This window comes from Apis florea, unplaced genomic scaffold (genome assembly GCF_048593485.1).
Source record: "Apis florea isolate Af1SG1 unplaced genomic scaffold, ASM4859348v1 contig_3793_pilon, whole genome shotgun sequence".
Classification (NCBI taxonomy): domain Eukaryota; kingdom Metazoa; phylum Arthropoda; class Insecta; order Hymenoptera; family Apidae; genus Apis; species Apis florea.
In genome coordinates, this window is record NW_028256856.1 from 117,754 (window position 1) to 136,567 (window position 18,814).

General features: G+C 42.8%; 2 protein-coding genes across 4 annotated transcripts in view; one reads left to right on the top strand and one right to left on the bottom strand.

The window, feature by feature from the left end:
• The window catches only part of LOC147656341 (uncharacterized), an 84,058-nt gene extending 68,709 nt beyond the window's left edge, over positions 1 to 15,349 (bottom strand). Inside the window, exons 1-3 of the mRNA XM_086915785.1 lie at positions 15,291 to 15,349; positions 13,712 to 13,825; positions 9,835 to 9,946 (exon numbers count right to left, since the gene is read on the bottom strand). Of these exons, the coding sequence (XP_086771911.1) occupies positions 9,835 to 9,946; positions 13,712 to 13,825; positions 15,291 to 15,349 (285 nt within the window). The remainder of the gene's footprint in view (positions 1 to 9,834; positions 9,947 to 13,711; positions 13,826 to 15,290) is intronic.
• LOC100865077 (uncharacterized) lies at positions 731 to 17,967 on the top strand. Of its 3 annotated transcripts, XM_086915596.1 has the most exons (3): positions 954 to 1,775; positions 15,363 to 15,730; positions 15,791 to 17,967. In XM_086915596.1, the coding sequence occupies exons 2-3, from the start codon at positions 15,383 to 15,385 to the stop codon at positions 16,736 to 16,738; spliced, it is 1,296 nt and encodes a 431-aa protein (XP_086771722.1). In that variant the 5' UTR covers positions 954 to 1,775; positions 15,363 to 15,382; the 3' UTR covers positions 16,739 to 17,967. The 3 variants fall into 3 exon arrangements, with proteins under 3 accessions (XP_086771720.1, XP_086771722.1, XP_086771721.1); XM_086915594.1 differs by having other exon boundaries at positions 731 to 1,775; positions 15,363 to 17,877; XM_086915595.1 differs by lacking the exon at positions 954 to 1,775 and adding an exon at positions 15,256 to 15,277 and having other exon boundaries at positions 15,363 to 17,877.
• The last annotated feature ends 847 nt before the right edge of the window (positions 17,968 to 18,814 follow it).

The window sequence follows — 18,814 nt, forward strand, 5'->3', positions numbered from 1 at the left end:
GTGATTACGTTGCAACGCAAATTTCCGTATCGATCCTGCGTCAGAAGGCACGAAGATTCGTTCAACCGGCGAGGCCGGGTGAGAACAAGCTTACATAAAAAGTGAAGGTGACCGGCGGTGATTCATGGGGGCTGATGCCCTCGTTGTCTGGCATTCGGTTTATAGAGGACGGAGGTGGAGCAAGAGGTGGAGGGTCCTTGCAACAGACTCGTCCAAGTGGCGCTCGCTCCACTCGGCCCGGTCTACAACTCTTTGTTTTTCGTCAGCCGAAACTACGCTTTGTTTATCCTATCTCTCGTAATTCTATCGAAATAAACATTTTCTTCCCTAACGTCGTAAAAGCCAAAAACTATTCTAAACGAAGCAGAAAGAATCGAGGGAAAAATATTTATTCTATTCTTGTAATTGTAAAACTGTTCTAGGATTGTTCAAACGATACAAAAATTACAAAATAAATAGAGGAATTGGGGGAGGAGAGAGAGAGAGAGAGAAAGAGAAAAAAAGAAGAACGTATTACGAGATTTCAAACGACGCATCGCGAACGAAGCGCACAACGTCGTCGCGCGACGCAATCTAATCGCGAGTACGGCAAAGCCTTGCGTGGTGTTGGGGCCGACGCGGCCGAAAGATCTGACGCGATGCACCTACTACTAACGTATCGAGTGGGGATGACACGACGTGGAGGGGATTAGTCGCGGCACTCTGACGCAGAACGCAAAACGCTGGCACTGTGTGCGGACTGGTCGAGTGGTGGGGAGTGCACATAAACCGAGCATAAACCAGGCATAAACTTCCCCCGGCGGGTGGACCTGTTCTTCTCCCTTCCTCCTCCTCCCCCTCCCCACACTAAAAACTTCGTCACTACCACGATCGAAGCGCACCGCCGGCAGACACGATCACGTACACACCGACACACGTGACCGCGTCAGCCTTCTCGCATCAAACTCGAAGCCAGACGACATTGGGGCCAAGACGGCAGTAGTCTCACGCAGCGTGCAGTCAGTTTGCAGACCGACACCGTAGCGATCGGACGTGTGTTTCTGCGCGAAAGATACATCGTTACATCTTGACTCGAGTAATCGGACGATCAGCAAGGGGCTGACACAGACCAGTAACACGCATCTACCTGTCACCTGCTCCGGACAATAGTTCAAGTTCATCGTGTTTCTCTATCGAGGAAGAACGAGTCCGATGGATTCGCGTACTTGATCTGGCGAAAATTTCTACGGTTTCCACGCGGAAAACACGCTCAGTGCTATCGTTAGTTTTTCGACGTGTGCCTTTTTTCCTATTCTCCCCATCGGAGAAAGAGAGAAAGAGATCATACAATTTCACGGAGAAACGGATACTGTTTTTTACCGCATCGTACACACGTTACGAAGATAAACTCTGTTTTTCTTCGTACTTCTTCTTTTTTTTTTTTTTGGTATTATAATATTTACCATTTAGTGTGACATAAATAAATAACACTATAATACCGTCACTCTTGAGGGATTCGCTTGGATTTACCCGTGGAAGAGGGAGAACGGTTTCAATCGCGAGCCGCGATAACAGGCGTTATTATGACGGTGACTCTCGTTACATTGGTTCGACGAACGGGATACTTCACGCTGAGCCAGTGACTATCTCCGTGTCTCGCGGATAAACTATACATACTGTTCAATCGTTTGCTAATCGACGAGTGCGGCGCACCGTCCTCTTTCATCAAATTCGACGAGGAAAAGTGGATCGCTGTTCCATCGTTCGATCGTGTCCGACAGAATCTTTCAAAATTGGTGAGTAATCCGAATAAAAATAAATTATTTCGTCGACTTTTTTTCTACTCCGAAATCATTTATCCGTCCTCCTCCTCCACCATTTCGATCGGGAACGATTCTTGGAGAGAACAATTCTGGTGCGCACGGATCGAGATTGTCGCGATCAATCGCGATCAAACCGCGGTTGTTTTTTTTCTTTAAGCGGAAACGAATACTCGTGATTACGCGTGAAACGGCCTTGTAATAATTTGTAGAATAGAACGTTATCTACTGGCAACTTGTCACGCGCCAGGACTTTGAACTAAAACTCATTGGAATTAACTATCGCGGGTACGTGCTTCGATCGGGACGAGTCCAATTTCTCATTTCGAGAAGCTACGTTATCCTTCCATTACCATACAATTATTAACGATGAATCCTCGAATAATTCGTGTGTTAAATAGAGGTGAATTTCGGATATTTATACGAATACCAATTGAAACGATAAAATGTGCGTGCTCGTTAAATCGATCACCATTATCGATTTCAACCGGCGATATTTACGAAACGACCCTGAATGCTCGAAGACTCTGACCTTCAAGAACGATTCGGTTGACGCAACGTCTGACTGCAATTCGCGGGCACAATAAACTCGTACATTCATTGTTTTCATTCCAATCTATTTGGCGTATCTTATCTCGTTATTATCGACAAGATCGTAAGCTCTCGTTTCTCGGGCATCAATCCACTTTGTAATAAAAATAAGAAAATAAAAGAAGAAAGAAAGGAACGTGTACGATCGTCTTTCTTTCTTTCCTTTTTTTTTTTTTTTTCTTCTTTTTCTCTCCATTAAACACAAGAGAGGCACACGATGAAATTATTTTTTTACGATCGTTGGTATTGGCTGAAACGATCGACGCGAGCTCGAAGCGAGGAAAGGCTGCGCTTACGAAAGTCGTCTCGTGCAACGCGTGAGCAACGCGGCATGAACGGTCGTTGCGTCATTCGTGACGAAGAGAAGAGGACTCTGATCCTTATCTCGTCTTATATACCGCAAAGAATGCAACCGGACGATGATTCGTTTCCCAAACGAATTTTCCCCTCGAATATCGTTGTGCACGAAGATATTCCCCCGCGAGATTTTTTTCTATCGTCACCCTGTTCGATCGATTGATACACACGATGCGTCGATTATCAATTATCATAAAAATACGTATTTGTCTGTCTCTATATAACTAGTAGTCGTTTCGAACTGTCGTGGGATCATTGGCATTATCGTTTCGACGACGCGATGTGATCCTCGTTCGAAACGATACTCGTTCATCCCCTCTCCCTCTCCCTCCCCTCCTCGATCGATCCCACTCTACTCTTCCCTCGCCACGCCGCCGCCTCCGCTTCACACAACCTTCTCTCCTCTCTATCGTTGCCACGAAGTGGGCCACGGCCTAATTTGCAGAACTCTCAGCCTCAGTCGTAGCGTATGTGCAATAAGCTTCACGGACTTGGGGCGAGAAGGGCACGCACGTGTCACGCGAGATGTATGGCCACAGCCTTCTTCTGCTCGGTTTCGTTTTCAAAGGGATGAAAGTAAGAGGGGAGGGGGGGGAAGTAAGGGTATTACACACAGTTTAACAGGTTTTTTGTAAATTGGATTGTTTTTACGGAAAATTTATCGAGTTTCGAGTTTCTATATTCGGTAATTTGCACTTGCGTATTTATCGATGATGCATATCGATAATGCAGGTTAACAATGTTATCAATGGAAAAATATCGATAAAAACGAGTAAATAACCCTAAAGTAGAAATTGCGAAATTGCGTTTTAATCCGATGCAGGACGATTTGGAAACGCGAAGTGAAAAAAAGTTGAAATTTTTTTTTCGATCGATCGATCGATCGATCGATGTATATTTATGGAACGCGAGATATTGCACTCTCGAAAGTGTACAACATTGTTACAACGTTGTTACAAATACTTGCGCTATCTATGCAATATACGGTGTCGATATCATTTGTATATTAACAATTTATCTATCCAGCTTTAAGCTTAAGCCGTGAAATCCATTTTATCGCGATATCGTGACGCGATCATCGGATAAAATCTGGAGGTCATTATCACCGGCTCGTTTCCTAATGTTGCGTAAAAAAATTTTTCAATTTAATTAGCTCGATGTCGATTAGGTCGGAAAGGGGATTAAACAGTCGCTCGTTATCTCCGATAGATCGATTGTTGGTTCGTGGTGTCGCATCGATGTGATTAGCGGTATCTTATGATTCGCGGAAATGCACGGATATTACATTCGCGCGAGCGAGCAACAGTGTGCAACAGTGTACAGTGTAATATTATCGATACGATTTCTTAGTTATCCGTGTATAGAGCACGATATACACCTATACTCTGGTATCCGTGTACGTGTGCAAGTAGCTGGATTGTGCATTGCGTCATCAGTCGTTCATCGATCATAATACCGAAGAAAAATTTTCATAACGCGATATCCGAATATTTTACAACGACAATTCCGTGATACATTCGTTTCCAATCTCTAAAATTCTCTCTTTTACAACAAGCGACCGATTAAATTAAAGGAGGATAAAAAAAGGAAAAAAATTCGAGATCGAATTTTAATTAAGATCCGTCCACGAATAAATGCGAATGTAATGCAAGATATCGCGTCCGATCGAGCCCGCGATTTATCAATCATATTAGGAAATATCAGGCTCCGTTGTTCCCGATGACCTTTTCGCGTTTCTATTATGCAACGAAGGTGAATGGTCTAGCATAACACAGCGTGCACGTGTAGGAGTCACGTGGCGGGAGAGCAGCCATAGAGGAGCGAATAAAGGGGGGGGGGAGAGAGAGAGAGAGAGAGAGAGAGAGAGAAGGCGCGCTAGGCTAGACCCGGCGCGAATAGACGCGCGCGAATTGCGCGAGCATTTCTATGCTGTGCGGCAGTTGCATCACGCACCGCGTGTTATTTCTTAAGCCGGCTGCGCATTGTTTATCAGTCGAAACGCCCACTCGGCCGGCCCGCTATCGCGCCAAGTTTCCCGTCGAGATTGATCGGGAAGCACCGATGCAACCGGCCGATCGAAAGAAATTTACCGTCGTCGTCGTTTGTTCGTCATTGGTATCCGTTCCACGTGTTCGTTACGTAACAACGTATTCGCGAGCGGGCAACACGTTAGCTCGGGTCACGTGTCTGCGGGACGAGAAACGCGACCAACGCGATCACGCCGATGCTCACGTGGAACGCGTGAAAATTCAGATAAACGGCAAATTAATACCGATGGCACGTAACGTAATTGTATTCTTGTTGTATTCGCGCTCTTCTTCCACATCTTTCCTTTCCCATGGTGTTATTTTTACCGCCGTTATATTTTTACCAACGATTTCGTTATTGTTTGCACGTCTCGAGATAACGAACGAAATACTACTATCATCGCGCGTGCTTCTAAATGGGCCACGAATTATCGCGGACGAAAATAGTCGAATGGTGGCAGTCAAGGTTGAACCGGCGTATTCGTATTGAAAGAACCGGCGTATAATATACAGTATACGATTTGAATTGATCGGCGGGGAAGGCGGAAAGAAGGAAAATTTCGCGAATAAATAATAAAACCGTCGATCTCTGTCGAGTTTTCACGATATGGCGATTCTATTCGGAAATAAATGAACCGGCTTATTGAATCGATCAGCGCTCCAACTTTCAGTTCATTGCTCGTTTATCTGGCTATTGTATAATTTCTCAGACTTCTGTTACGTCACTTCTGTTTCTTATACACCAATAATATCCATCAAGATTTCAAGATCATTTCATCATCAATCGCACGTACTGCGTATATTTTTGCCCCCAATGACCATACACGCGTGAGCAGACCGTAACCGTTTCGTTTAACTGTATATAAACGAAGTGCTCCAAAATCGAACAGGATGCGCGAAGTAACGTTGCTCACCGAGGCGTGAACAATGGGAGGCGAGAACTCGAGGCAAAGCAAAAAAAAAAAACGGAGAAGAAAAAAAGTAGAAGAAGGAGAAGAAGAAGAAGAAGAAGAAGAAGGATGTCGTTGCGTGTCGCGTGTTCTGCCTTTTTGTTTTTTTCGGTTGGCGATCGCGTTATCGCGGGCCAATTGCATAATGAGCGGGAAACGAAATCGGAGACCGGTTCGAAATGCCTGTGTCGGTCCGATAACGGTATCAGCGGTCGGCTGTTACGTGAGCGCTGACCGCAATCGTAACACGCACGGCCGAGCCGTATCGAGTGGCTGGCATTGTGCACGTGCCTTTATGTACTGTACTTAAAGTTCGACGTACTCCGAGAACTATTTCAGGCCCGCGCCACGTTTCTATCCCCGCATTTTTGGAACGCTCGCTCTCCTCTCTATCGTCCCCTTCCCGTTTAAATACCGCCTGCCTCTAACCGCTAAAAATGTCTCGCGAAAAAAAAAAAAAAGAAAGAAAAAGAAAAACGAAATACTTGCAATCCAGCGTTTTCGATAACGCTATCTTATCCACACAATTTCTCGACTCGATCGGTCAAGATGTATATACCGATCGTCGGTATATACATAATCCTAAAATTGACGTCTCTGCTGCGCCGCCAAGATCATCCGAAAATGGAGACTTGGAGCGGCGGATTCTCGACCGCCGATGAGCGTATGCTGCGAGTGAATGAAGGGATTTCGGAACACGTCCACGCACGATATAATAATATTACGTAACGCGTATCTATCTATCTATCTATCTAAGCGTAAATCCGACCGAATCGAGAGACTTCTCCGGAACAAATCGATCGATAACGTCGTTGAACACGAGGAATTTGGTTAACTCGTGGCGTGTCCAGTTTAATGTGGTAATGGGACGGATATAACGGTCGCGTCCTTAAGATAAGACAGAGAGAGAGAGAGAGAGAGAGTGAGTGAGAGAGAGAGAGCGAATAGAAGGAATAGAAAATCTATGTCGGACGAAGAAAGAAGAAGAACGAGAAAGCGAAGGAAGGCGCGGATGGGTGGGGGAAGGAGTGTGTTATATAGCATTCGGTGTATTATGCGCACCGTCACCACTGTTACGGAGAACAGCGCGCTTTTGTCGTTACATAACCGTGCGTCACGCGGCCGAGTTGAGACAATTTGGAGCAAACAGAAGAAAAGAACGCGAACAATGCGCGCGCCTCGAAGTACGGCAAAGGGCGATAACGCACGTTTAACCCTGCCACGTATTATTCGTATTGTATTTCATCCAGTCGTGTGTTTCTCTATCGTTAACAGTCTCGTATATTCGAGGAAAATACGATAAGATGATTATTATGTAATAAGCGTGATTTCTTCACTTCTGTTTGTTGAGCAAGGTCATAAATACAATAATAATACTAATATTCTTTTTCTGTCGCTACACACACACACATATATATATATATACATTGAATCCAATCTAATCTCGGCGGCGAGATATATAATTTAAAAATTCGGTAAAAATTCGATGAACATATTTCCTTGTTGGTGAATATAAAAACAATCGAATTTCGAAACGTTGTATACAATTTTCAACTCTGTTTGTTTAACTCGATCGTCAATCCGGCCAGATGCTCCGTTAACCGTGCACCTGATTCCATGATTTCCAGTTGGATCAGGCCGTGCAACGGATTCGGGGAAAAAGTAATTCGTGTGGAGGAAGTGGAATAACCGTGAAATAAATTTCCTCGAAGACTCCGTTCGTCCGTATCCGTCTGCGGTCGCATGCCGTATTCGCCGAAAAGCTGGCGTCAGAAGAAAAACAAATGCCCAGTTGGCATCGGGTCAACGGATCGCCCCTCCCTCGCGCGGGATTTCCAGTTCGAGATTATTAACGAGACCGGATCACTAGCGCCATCTATGCGTAAATTCATTCGCCGCCAATGTCTCAATGTCGGAGATTAAGGGAAACATACATTTCGAAACGTAGGAAAATAGAATTCCCTCTTGCACTGCTGCGCGTGATTCACGGGGAAAAATGTTAACTACACGCCGCGTAAATTTGTTCGAGACCATGCCATTATTACATTGCGCAATCATTTGTGACGATTCTAAACGCGTGTGACAACGAGAACCGTGGTGTTCCTGCAATATGCATAATCTTTTCAACACGATTTGCAATCGTGCTTTTCTCGTCGAAAGGTAATCGGGCAGATAAGTTGGTTAACGTCCATCTTGAACTTTAGAAGTAAAAGAAATTTATAAGAAACGTGACCGCAACAAAACTATACTTAGTTTTAAAAGCGCATTAATGGGATTAATTGATAAACAGCTGGTGATCTTATTTTCCCAATCGCACTTTTTCTCTCTCTCTCCCCCTCCCTTCTATTTATAACGTTATCAGGAGAGGGAGGGGTCAGCTAATATCGTGGAACTTGATAATGGTCTCCCAATTATAATCTCGATGCATTTGCTTAATACGACACGCTGTCTTCAGTGTCTGGTGTGTAGCTATCGATTAAAAATAAAATATTCGCGAATCAAGATAAGGAAAAAAAAAAAAAAAAAAAAAAGAAAAACAGGAAATTATATACATGCAATTGCGTCGCACGACCATTCATCGTGGCTGTTTAATCAAGTCATCGCGCATTATTAATAATATTGCGGGAAAATTTCATCGAATTGAATTTCAACGACATTCAATTATTAATCCGTATATCTTGAATCCGTAATAGAAATCGTTTTAATTGATTCGCTTATTCGTAGAAAAAGAAAAAAAATGTATACATCGTTTATATGTGTTTGCATATGCATATTCGTGTTTACGTATAGCGTTGTCATTTAAATTGCATCATTAACTTCTGGGGTAGTGTCACGTTGCGCAACCGAGCGACACGAGTAGGCCGGTGCACGTGACACTCGAGAATCGATCTAATTGCGATTTATAATTCAAGAATTGAACCGCGAATTCAGCGTGTTATTTTCGTTGTAAGACATATAAGAGCGAGTAACGCGTGTCCATCTATGCTTTTTAAAAGGAAACGTGATTCTTGCGATGCGCGCAACACGTGTGTGTCGTTTACGTCACGTGGTTTGTTTCTTCGCACCGTTGCAATCCGTCTACGCATGCGCGAATCGATCCCCTCATTTATCGGTCGCGATCACTTGAATCGCGACAGTCGATCACGAGTATCGAGTTCTCCTTAAATACGAAATACGAAACCGAAGAGTTTATAAGTCGTTATAAATATAGATAGATTATTGAGACACTTCGGTAAGAAAAATCAACCAAGTCAAATTTTCTTCTCGATGCGCTCAAAAAAACAGGAATTCCATAAGCATATAAATGTATATCCTATACGCGTCGTTTCGTCGTTTACGGATATCGTGGCAATGTTATTATTTCATGGAAACGTGATGGCCGAAATGTGAATTCGAGAATAGGAAGGAATAGTAATAACGTTTAACGCGACTCACGCGCCGGTCGGATCAATTCCAACGCTTGCCCAATACTACGTAATTATTTCATGTGTGCGTGACGCGCGCCAAAGGTTTGCTATTATTATCTCCATGGAGAAATATTGACCCCACATAAAACGAAAACCGCGCGCATACACACACACACACACACACATATCGTTTATCGATACGATCTTCCCGTTATAGGACAGTTTGCACAATCGAACTACTAGTTTCGCTATGCTCTCGCGTTTATAATTACCGTTTTCCCACCGAGACGTGGAAATTTCTACATTTTTATCGATCGTTCGAGGAAAATTATGTACAATTGTTAACGTTGCAAAATTATTCTAATTGCGATTCTACCAGCCATTCGATAATTTCGCGTTCGGAATACCGCGCTCTGCGTCTTATTATTCTCTAACGAATCGTTCGCCAGCGTTTACGAGGGGCCATAAAGTTTTAGGTCGGGCAGCGTGTGTTCGCTGCTCTCGATAAATTTTCCAGTTTCACGAGAAGGGGGCGACAACCTCGTCCCTCCGTATTACGTTCCTGGTATATGCGCACACGTGTATGCGCGTTTCACTGTGTATTCCCATACACGCGTCACGCGTAAGTACGAGCTCTTAGGGCTCCCGTTAGCGCACGCTAATATACACATAAAGAAACATGTAATGGCTAAATATGACTCACCGAGAATGTGTCGTGTATCTGATTCGGTTCCTCGAAGTATGTACTCGGAGAAGATGGTCGATTACCGGTGATCAGAATGGAAGTGTAATTCTCTCCTTCTTCTCCTCTTCGTCTACGATAAAACGGTATTACGTTAGAGTATGATCATCAGTTAGGTTAGGAAACTAACTTTTTGTTACTCGAATCGAGACACGCAACGGAATTGGACGAAATTAAAAGAATCAAGCGGAAGTGCATGTGGGCTCGATTTCAAAACACGGTAACGTGTTTCGTGGACTCGTGTTACGCGGATGGAAAATTCGATGATTCAATGAGAGAGGTTATTTGTAATCGTTTCGAGAAATTACGCGTTATATATATATATATATATCGATAGAATAAAATACGTAGGTTGGCGTGCACCCTGTCTACGTGCATTTCGTCACGACAGAAATTTTATGTGGGCGATGTTTTCTACTCTGGCAAAAATCGTCGGATCGATAGAACTGGCTGCGACGATGTGAGTCACGCAAGCCCGTGTATACGTAACTTCGCGAGTGAAATTCCAGGTGATTGCTCAATTTCGAGCGGGCTTCGTGTCTCAGCTATACACCTCTCGACATTGCAACGGAAATTAAGAACCCATTTACCCGAACTCGATACTCTATCTTTTTGAATCACTTTTATTTTATTCCGCTCCGCTGTATTTTATCGTAGATTTTTTAAATGGGAAATAAATTACGGTTAAGCTGTGCTCTTTACGAATTTCATTATCATCGAGATTTTTCATTTTTTTTTTTTTTTATTAATATTATATTATACTAACATTGTCACTTGCAGCTTTTAAACTTAATAAAAATTATATCGGAATACTATATTTGTTAATACTATTTGCTAATAATCGGATGCAATTCGAGATTTAAGCGTCAGAATTCATAGATAGATCTAATTAATTCTTACTATATATCAAACTGTTTCAAAGATCTTTGTTTACCGACTCGAGTCACATTATCCCTTAGACGGAGAACACCTGTTTTAGCTAGCGAGTCCAACGATATATAATATTATATAATATATAATTCAATAATAAAAAGAAGAACATGAATATACATATACGAAAATATATATAATTACAAATTTTTCCCATGTGAAAATGTAATACAATATTCGTGAACATGTATAACGCGACTTATACATATATATAAATATATCGAGGTCTCCAACGTGTTTCTTTTAAATTTTTATCCGCCTGCCCTCTGGCGAAAAATGTCGAAAGATTATCTTCAAGTACGAGAGGCGTAATTACCTTCGACTCTGCATTATGAAACGTCGATATTGGTCGTGTTTCCCAGAAACGTCGAGTGAAACAGTTTCTAACTAACCGTGACGCAGCTAACATGAAGATAATTTAAGGTATAAGATACATATAATCGATAGAGGGAAGGACACGCGGCAGACTTGACAGATTGTAAAACTACAGCTGTGCGAGGTCATAGAGGCACGTTTCTCGACCAGAAGTACGTGATTAGAAGAGATTCACGTATACGTCGACATATTTACCCGGATGGTAAGGGGCTTCCGCGATATAAGCGGCTGACATTCACTTCTAACGAGCGCGTACAGCACGTGGATAGAAGAAACGCACGCGTATACGATGCAACGAGACCCTTACGTAACTCTGCCCGCGTGTTTCAACGGTTAATTCACAAGCTTGCCGTTTCGATTTCTCTCTTACTCTTTCTTGCGCGCACGAACGTGTCCTCTCATTCACTCTCATTGAGTCGCAAGTTCGATATCCTAACCTACTCGAATGGCATATTTCGTTTCTTACCGAAGTTAAATCAATATATAGCGTTAATAAAAATTCCTTAGAAGATTAATTATTCGACAAGCGTAAATAATTGGCAAAAAGTATGACGAGATTCACCTATTTGTAGACAGGTTTGATAGAAGAGAGTACCAGGGAAAGTATATATTGGCTTATTCTTTCTTCACAAAATAAATACACATATTATAAATTAAATTTTGCTCACATGCATTTCCCGTATACGTAATATAAACGACACAAGCGAATATTCGAATGCAAAACGGTATTTTTTCAAATTTTTTATCAAAGCGTCACTATGCCGTGGTGTCCGTTAGAAATTCCACCATGAAAACTGACGTTTCTTCGATTATCGAAATTTTGCTTGATCGCGACTTTTTAATTATCGATTATCGAGGGGATGCGCGCGTCGCTCTGCAGCGTGACGTCATAAGCGTAACTAAGCAAATCGTTTGTTTCTTTCGAAATTAGATTATTTCAGTAATTAAGAAGTTAAACCGATATATAATGTTAATAAAAATCGCTTAGAAAATTAATTATGTGAAAAGAATGCGATAAATGCGCAAAATTGAGACATATAAATATAAAAGAATATTTTTCTGGTCGATATTTTCTGGCAGATAGAAAAAAAAAACATAATTTATGATAAAAGAATTTAAAAAAATACAACAAGCGTAAATAATTCGTGAAAAATACGATAAAACTTACTTATTCACTTAGGTGTCTTTGATAGAAGACAATATCAGGGAAAGTATATGTTTCTTCGCACAATAAATACACAATTATTAATTAAATTTCATTCTCACACACTTCTCCTACGCGTAATGTCCTTCCCAAACGACACAAACGAATATTCGAATGCAGAACGGTTTTTTTCTCAAATTCTTTTATCAAAGCGTCACTATGCCGTGGTACCCGTTAGAAATTCCACCATGAGAACTGACACTCTTTCGATAATCGAAATTTTGCTTCATCACGATCTTTTAATTTCGATTATCGAAAGAATGCGCGCGCCGCCCTACAACGTGACGTTACGCGAGCATTTCAAATCATCTATTTTTTTCGAAAATAGATTACTTCGTTAATTTCGCTTACAAATATTGAAATACAATGTATGATTCACGAAGGAAATTAAATTTATTATCATTATTTAAATTATCATCATATTGATTGATATTGATGCATAACATAAGGAATGCTAGTTTAAAAAAAGAAAATTACATTGCATTTCCGTTAATCAGCACAAATATACATAAAATCCATTTGTATTATAAATGCCGAAGCTCGAATAAATAAATATTTTTATTTATTGTTGTAATCCATAAACGGATAGTGTCATTAGAGCACGTGGCACGTTTCGCAGGGACACACGTGCTTTCTTACATAACTATCACTTGGATTATGCTCACACGTTCCCTAACGATAAAGTCAATACGAAAACATTCGAGCATTTTAACAAGCACACGTGAACACAAATTAATTCTAATTGTTTAGAAGTGTATGTATTGTGTATGTAATAATAAATAGATAAAAAAAATCGATAATATTCAACAGATAACTATACTATTGTTTCGTAGGTCGTGAATTATCGTGGAAACCACCTTTATTTTCCCCTCCTCAACTAATTACTAAATCGAGGTATCGAGTTTATCGCGCTTGTAATTAACACGTTACGAGAACCCGTCCATCGTAATATTTGACCACACAATCGCATCCGGTAACTTATATAATTGCGCCGCATGCCCTGGCAAAAGTTCACGCGTGTGTCATCGTTGTATCGCGAACGTTTCAAGTTTAAATATTATAAACGTTACACGAACACCATTTTCATTCGTAACGACGCTTAACTTTTTACGCACCACCGAATTCGTCAAAATTCGTCGTATCTTTGCGTAATCTTTAAATTTAGAGAAAATTCAATTGCGACCGCATTTGCGCGGCAAAATTTCGAACGAATTTTCATCCCAATTATTCCGAATTAATATCAAAGTGATCGACGAGATCAAATTTTTTACTCGACTGGCGGGTTGGGTTCGCTGACACACCCGACCTTGGGGAATAGCCCGACCTTACCCAAGGCTATTTTGCGACTTGTATACCCGGACCGGTATTGTTGGCAGTACGGGCACGTCCCTCGATCTCTCGGAATTCTTCACCTTTGCCTTTCGTCCCGTGCCACTCTCTCGACTGTATAACGGTCACGAGACTTTACGAGAGGAGATCACCTCTCCTTGTTGTGTTGAACACGATCCTACCACGTTGCCACGCCTACGCGCGGCGTACAACGAAACGATCGTCCTTCGGAGGCCCGAAATATGCGGCGTATCTTCGCCACGTTGCCGGCATCGGTTGTATAAACGATTTAACGCGCTCACCGTGCAAACACGGCGTTAAGGCAATGATCTTAGGTGCATGCGTTACGCGAATACAAATGGCCTCCTCATGTATACACAGCGCGCGCACCTTGAACGTACACTTAACGGCGCGTGACTATAATACTACTACTTGGCAACCGTCCTCGGTGATTTTTTCTTTTCTTTTTCTTTTTTTTTTTTTTTTTTTTTCTCTATTAATATTTGCTCTCGTATAAGATAAGATACTGTAAACTTAGAATATCTTATTATAAGTGTAACGTAAACAAAGTTTTCGTATCGTATCGCGAAACTTGGTCAACTTGATGTCTATTGTTATTATCTTTGTCCAGATTATAGTTTTGAAAAGAATTTTGATTCTCGCGCAGGAGAATTGTAAAATTGATTTAATTGGAACGAATCGTTCCAGGAAATCGCGATTATCATCGATGAGTTATTCGAAATCGAAGTTGGTGACGATCAGTTTTCATAAATCGCGCGTCATCGGATTAGCAAGGATGGTTTGATTACAGTTTCTAACCGTTGTTATAGTTTGTTACGCGGTGTGTCATAAGGAAGGAATGACCACATTGAATCACGTCGTCGATCGAATTCGAGTCCCTCCCCGTCCCTCTACACGATGGATCGATATGGATCGTATGATTCGAGACACCGCGTGTTCAATCAATACGGGGAATGAAGAAAAATATGACGACATATAGGAAGAAGAAATCTTCCTCTCTCTCTCTCTCTCTCTCTCTCTCTCGAGATTGTTTTCCTTCTTCCTGATTCCGTGTCGCGCGACCTTCTTTCTCACAATGGCCGCCGTCACTCGCGTGACGGACAACGCTTCACCGTACAAGGACTACATTTCGTACGTGGCTAGGATCGCGAACGCGTGAGCGCACCTACCGTGATGCTTTGCGTCAGCGTGCAACTCGGATTACGATGGAAATGTTCCATTGAAACGAAACTTGGAAGGGAATTCTTCGAAAAGAAAACGAATAATATAATCGAAACGGAAAGTTCGAGTCGAAAATGTGCAGAATCATCGATGCGCTTGAACGAATTATCGACTGTGGGTATACAGTCGCATCCCCTGATCTATTTGCGTCTTGGGTGACTAGCCATGTCATCGAGTCGGTTGGCACGGCTAGCCGCCACTACTCTCGTCACCGCCGTTAATAAACTCGTTGTGTTGACTCGAGAATCGTTCTCTTCTCCGACACTTTGAAATCATCGTCGTAATATATACGATCTTATTAATCCAATCCGGTCGGAGCTGGTAGTTAGTTTCCAACCCGTATCCTAATCTGTAATCTGGTAATCTGTCGCCAGTCCGTTCTACTAATCCATCCATTCTCCATTCGCAGATGTGCTAAGAAGACAAATTATGGTGGCAGAAATTGTCGCCCGTCAGAGTGGATCGCCCATCAATGGTGAGACCGCGTGTCTGAACAGCAATATGCCGGCCACCCACACGATAGCGCACACGAGCCACGGTGGCCACGGTGGCCACGATGCCCACGGGCCCCTGCCGCCTCTCACGCATCCCGTCCATCACGGCGGGCCACCGTTAACGTTGCAACAACAGCAACAACAGCAACATCAACACCAGCCCCAACACCAGCCGCCGCCGCCCCAGCAGCAACCGCCGCAGCAACACCATCACCACCACCAACCGCAGCAACAGACGCAGCAACAGCAGCAACAGTCGCACCACCACCACGACGCCCAACAGGTGACACATCCAGAAAATTTCCCCCCGAACTTCGACATCAGAAAAGAGCTATTTTCCCAGCGCAAGCAACGGGAGTTCATTCCGGACAACAAGAAGGACGACAGCTATTGGGACCGTAGAAGGCGTAACAACGAGGCGGCCAAACGATCGCGAGAGAAGAGGCGTTTCAACGACATGGTGCTCGAGCAGCGAGTGATGGAGCTCAGCAAGGAGAATCACATTCTGAAGGCGCAGCTCGAGGCGATACGCGATAAATTCGGCATCTGCGGCGAGTCCGTGATCAGCACCGAGCACGTGTTGGCTGCCTTACCCACCGAGCCGCCGATAGGCGTGAAAAGGGCGAAGATACCGCCCTCTGCGGCCCTCCTCTACGCGAGAACGCCGAGCCCTGTCCACACGTCGGTCATACATCAGCCGGTAAGCGGCGCGAGATCGCCGAGATCGCCGGCGCAGTTGTACGTGGCCGAGACGACCTCGTATCCGGAAACGGAGAGCTTCCAATACACTTACCCCCACCCAGCGATGCATCTCGACACGACGAGCGCCCTCAACCTGTCGCGCGGTCGACGCGCCCAGTCACCGTTCGAGTTGTCGTCCGGGAGCGGGGACGAGGGTCCCCAATTGGTCGTGAGCTCGCAAAATCCAGCCGCCAACAACAGTCTACCTCACAAACTGAGGCACAAGTCGCGCATAGGCGACAAGGACGCGGCGAGCGCTCTGCTGGCCCTGCAGGGTATTAAACAGGAGCCGGGGCCGAGGGCGTCACCTCCGTGGGACAACGAGGGCTCGAGCGACGAACGCGACTCGGGCATCTCATTGGGCGCCGAGTGGACCGGCTCGACCGTTTCCACCGTCCCCGAGAACGAGAGGGAGGTAAAGTCGAGGTTGGATCGCCTCGCCTCCGAGGTGGCGTCCCTGCAATCGATACTTCGCATCGGGAAACCGGCGGAGAGCAGTCTGGTCACGGGTCACTCGTTACCCCCGAACGCCGCCGTGAACGGGCCGTGAAACGGGTGGGCCTCGTCGTATCCTCTTCATTAGATTTCTCGGAGTGAGCGGGCGAAACGTTGAACACGTTGCTCTTCGAGGAGCTCTTTATATCGCGACGATTTCTCGAACGCGAGAATGGCGAGAGAGAGAGAGAGAGAGAGACTTCTCGATCGCACGCGCAAACGAGCGTGACGATGACGATAATGGTTGATAGATAATAGATGGGAGTAGCAGTCGAGTGATCGTCGCTTGATCTATACGTTTTTTCTTCACATATATGCGTATAAAGCAGCGTGAATCGAAGCAGAGAGACGAAGAGGAAGGAGTGTACATCTGTCGAACAATTACGATTACCAACTTTTTGCAGTATTGGATCAACGTGTACTTGTTTTGGTAACGGCGGCCAATTGAATACGTTTCTTCTCTTGTTTCTAATAAGGAGTAAGGACTAAACACGATCGACGAGACGAATCGAGGATGCGTTTCTCTGTTTTTTTTTTCGGGTGCCCTATTTGCCAAAATGGGACTCCCTCTTTTTGTCCCACGGTATCGTAAGGATTAGATGATAAGGAAGATGCGATATCTGTAGGCTATAAATAACTTATGTAAGTAAGACTTTCTTAAGATACTTTCGTTTAATTATTATTATTATTATGTTATTATTATTGTTCTTATTATTATTATTATTATTATTATTATTATTATTATTATTATTATTATTATTATTATTATTATTATTACTATTATTACTATTATTATTATTATCATTGCTGTTCATTAGTGAGTTCATTTTACTTGATTGGAAATATGGTGCGGCGACTAATCGAAGCGATAATCCATTCGTGCACTTAGATTTGAAGCAACGTTTCGAATAGCTCGAAGATTCGATATATTCGATTCGATGCGACGATCCCTTGGCGGACGAGAAAACCAAACTCGTCGATTCGAAGATCTTTGGACGACTCGTTTTTATTTATCCTCGTTGAATTAAAATTCTAATTGTAATATATTAATAAACGCGTCTTGTAATAAAATTAAAAAAAAAAAAAAAAAAAAAAGGAAAAAAAAGAACAAAAAAAAAAGAAAGACTTCGAAGATCTTCCAATTAACGAGTCCGAGGAGTTTCTCTTCATTAAAAAAAAAAAAAAAAAAAAAAATGAATTTATTTTTCGATTAATAATTGCTCGCGCAACCGGCTATCTCACTACCGCCAGTTATCCTTAACGAGTTAATCTTTTCTTTCTCTTATAAACGTTATCGAGCAAAGCAATAATATCTTTGTATTATCGTTCATGATCTCTTCTCTTTTCTAAAAATCGTTCAATGTTTTCGATCGAATGTTTGCACGGCGCAACATTGCCACGAATTCGTGGTAAAATCTCTGGGAGCTAGTGTTTATTGATGTTCCAATGCGTGGCTTCGATCCCAGTTTATTTGCACACCCGACGATTCTTCTGTCGTCCTTCTCCAAGTCCTCGAAAGCGCTACTTAATGTCTTCTCCTTGAAATTCAACCTTGCCACATAAGTCGATACACAAACAACACGAATTCCCATCCCGATATAAGTCAATTGCGCCTCGAAGACATCAATCAAAGAGCCTTTCCATTCATCAACCGCGTTACCTCGTCGATAAATCTTTTCTTTATTATTATAATCCTTAAAATCATCTCCCATCTCTTCTTTCTCTTTTATTCTTTCTTTTTTTATGATTTCTTTTTATACATTTGTTATTAAGCTATTAACGTGACCACGTGTGTGTATATATATGTACGTATAAACGAGAAAGATGCGTGTTTTGAATTTGTTCTTCATTCGCTTGTGCTTCGTGCTGTCGTCGAGAAACGAAGGATCGAGCGGAAGAAACGAGACGTTAAACGCGTTATTATTTCGTCAGCCTTTCTTTTTCTTTCTTTTCTTTTTCATTGTCTATTCGGTTCTTTTTCTTTGTTCGTTGAGACGGATGGACCGTTGTTGTCCGATACCACGCGGTATCTAAAGTATTAAGCGAGCCTATAGGTGTTATGTAATATATAGGGCATATAAGCAAGGAATATACATATATACATATAAGTATATGCATATACATATGATAT

Excerpts from the sequence above, each read along its gene's own strand:
- LOC100865077 (XM_086915594.1), top strand. The coding sequence starts at position 15,383 with ATGGTGGCAGAAATTGTCGCCCGTCAGAGTGGATCGCCCATCAATGGT.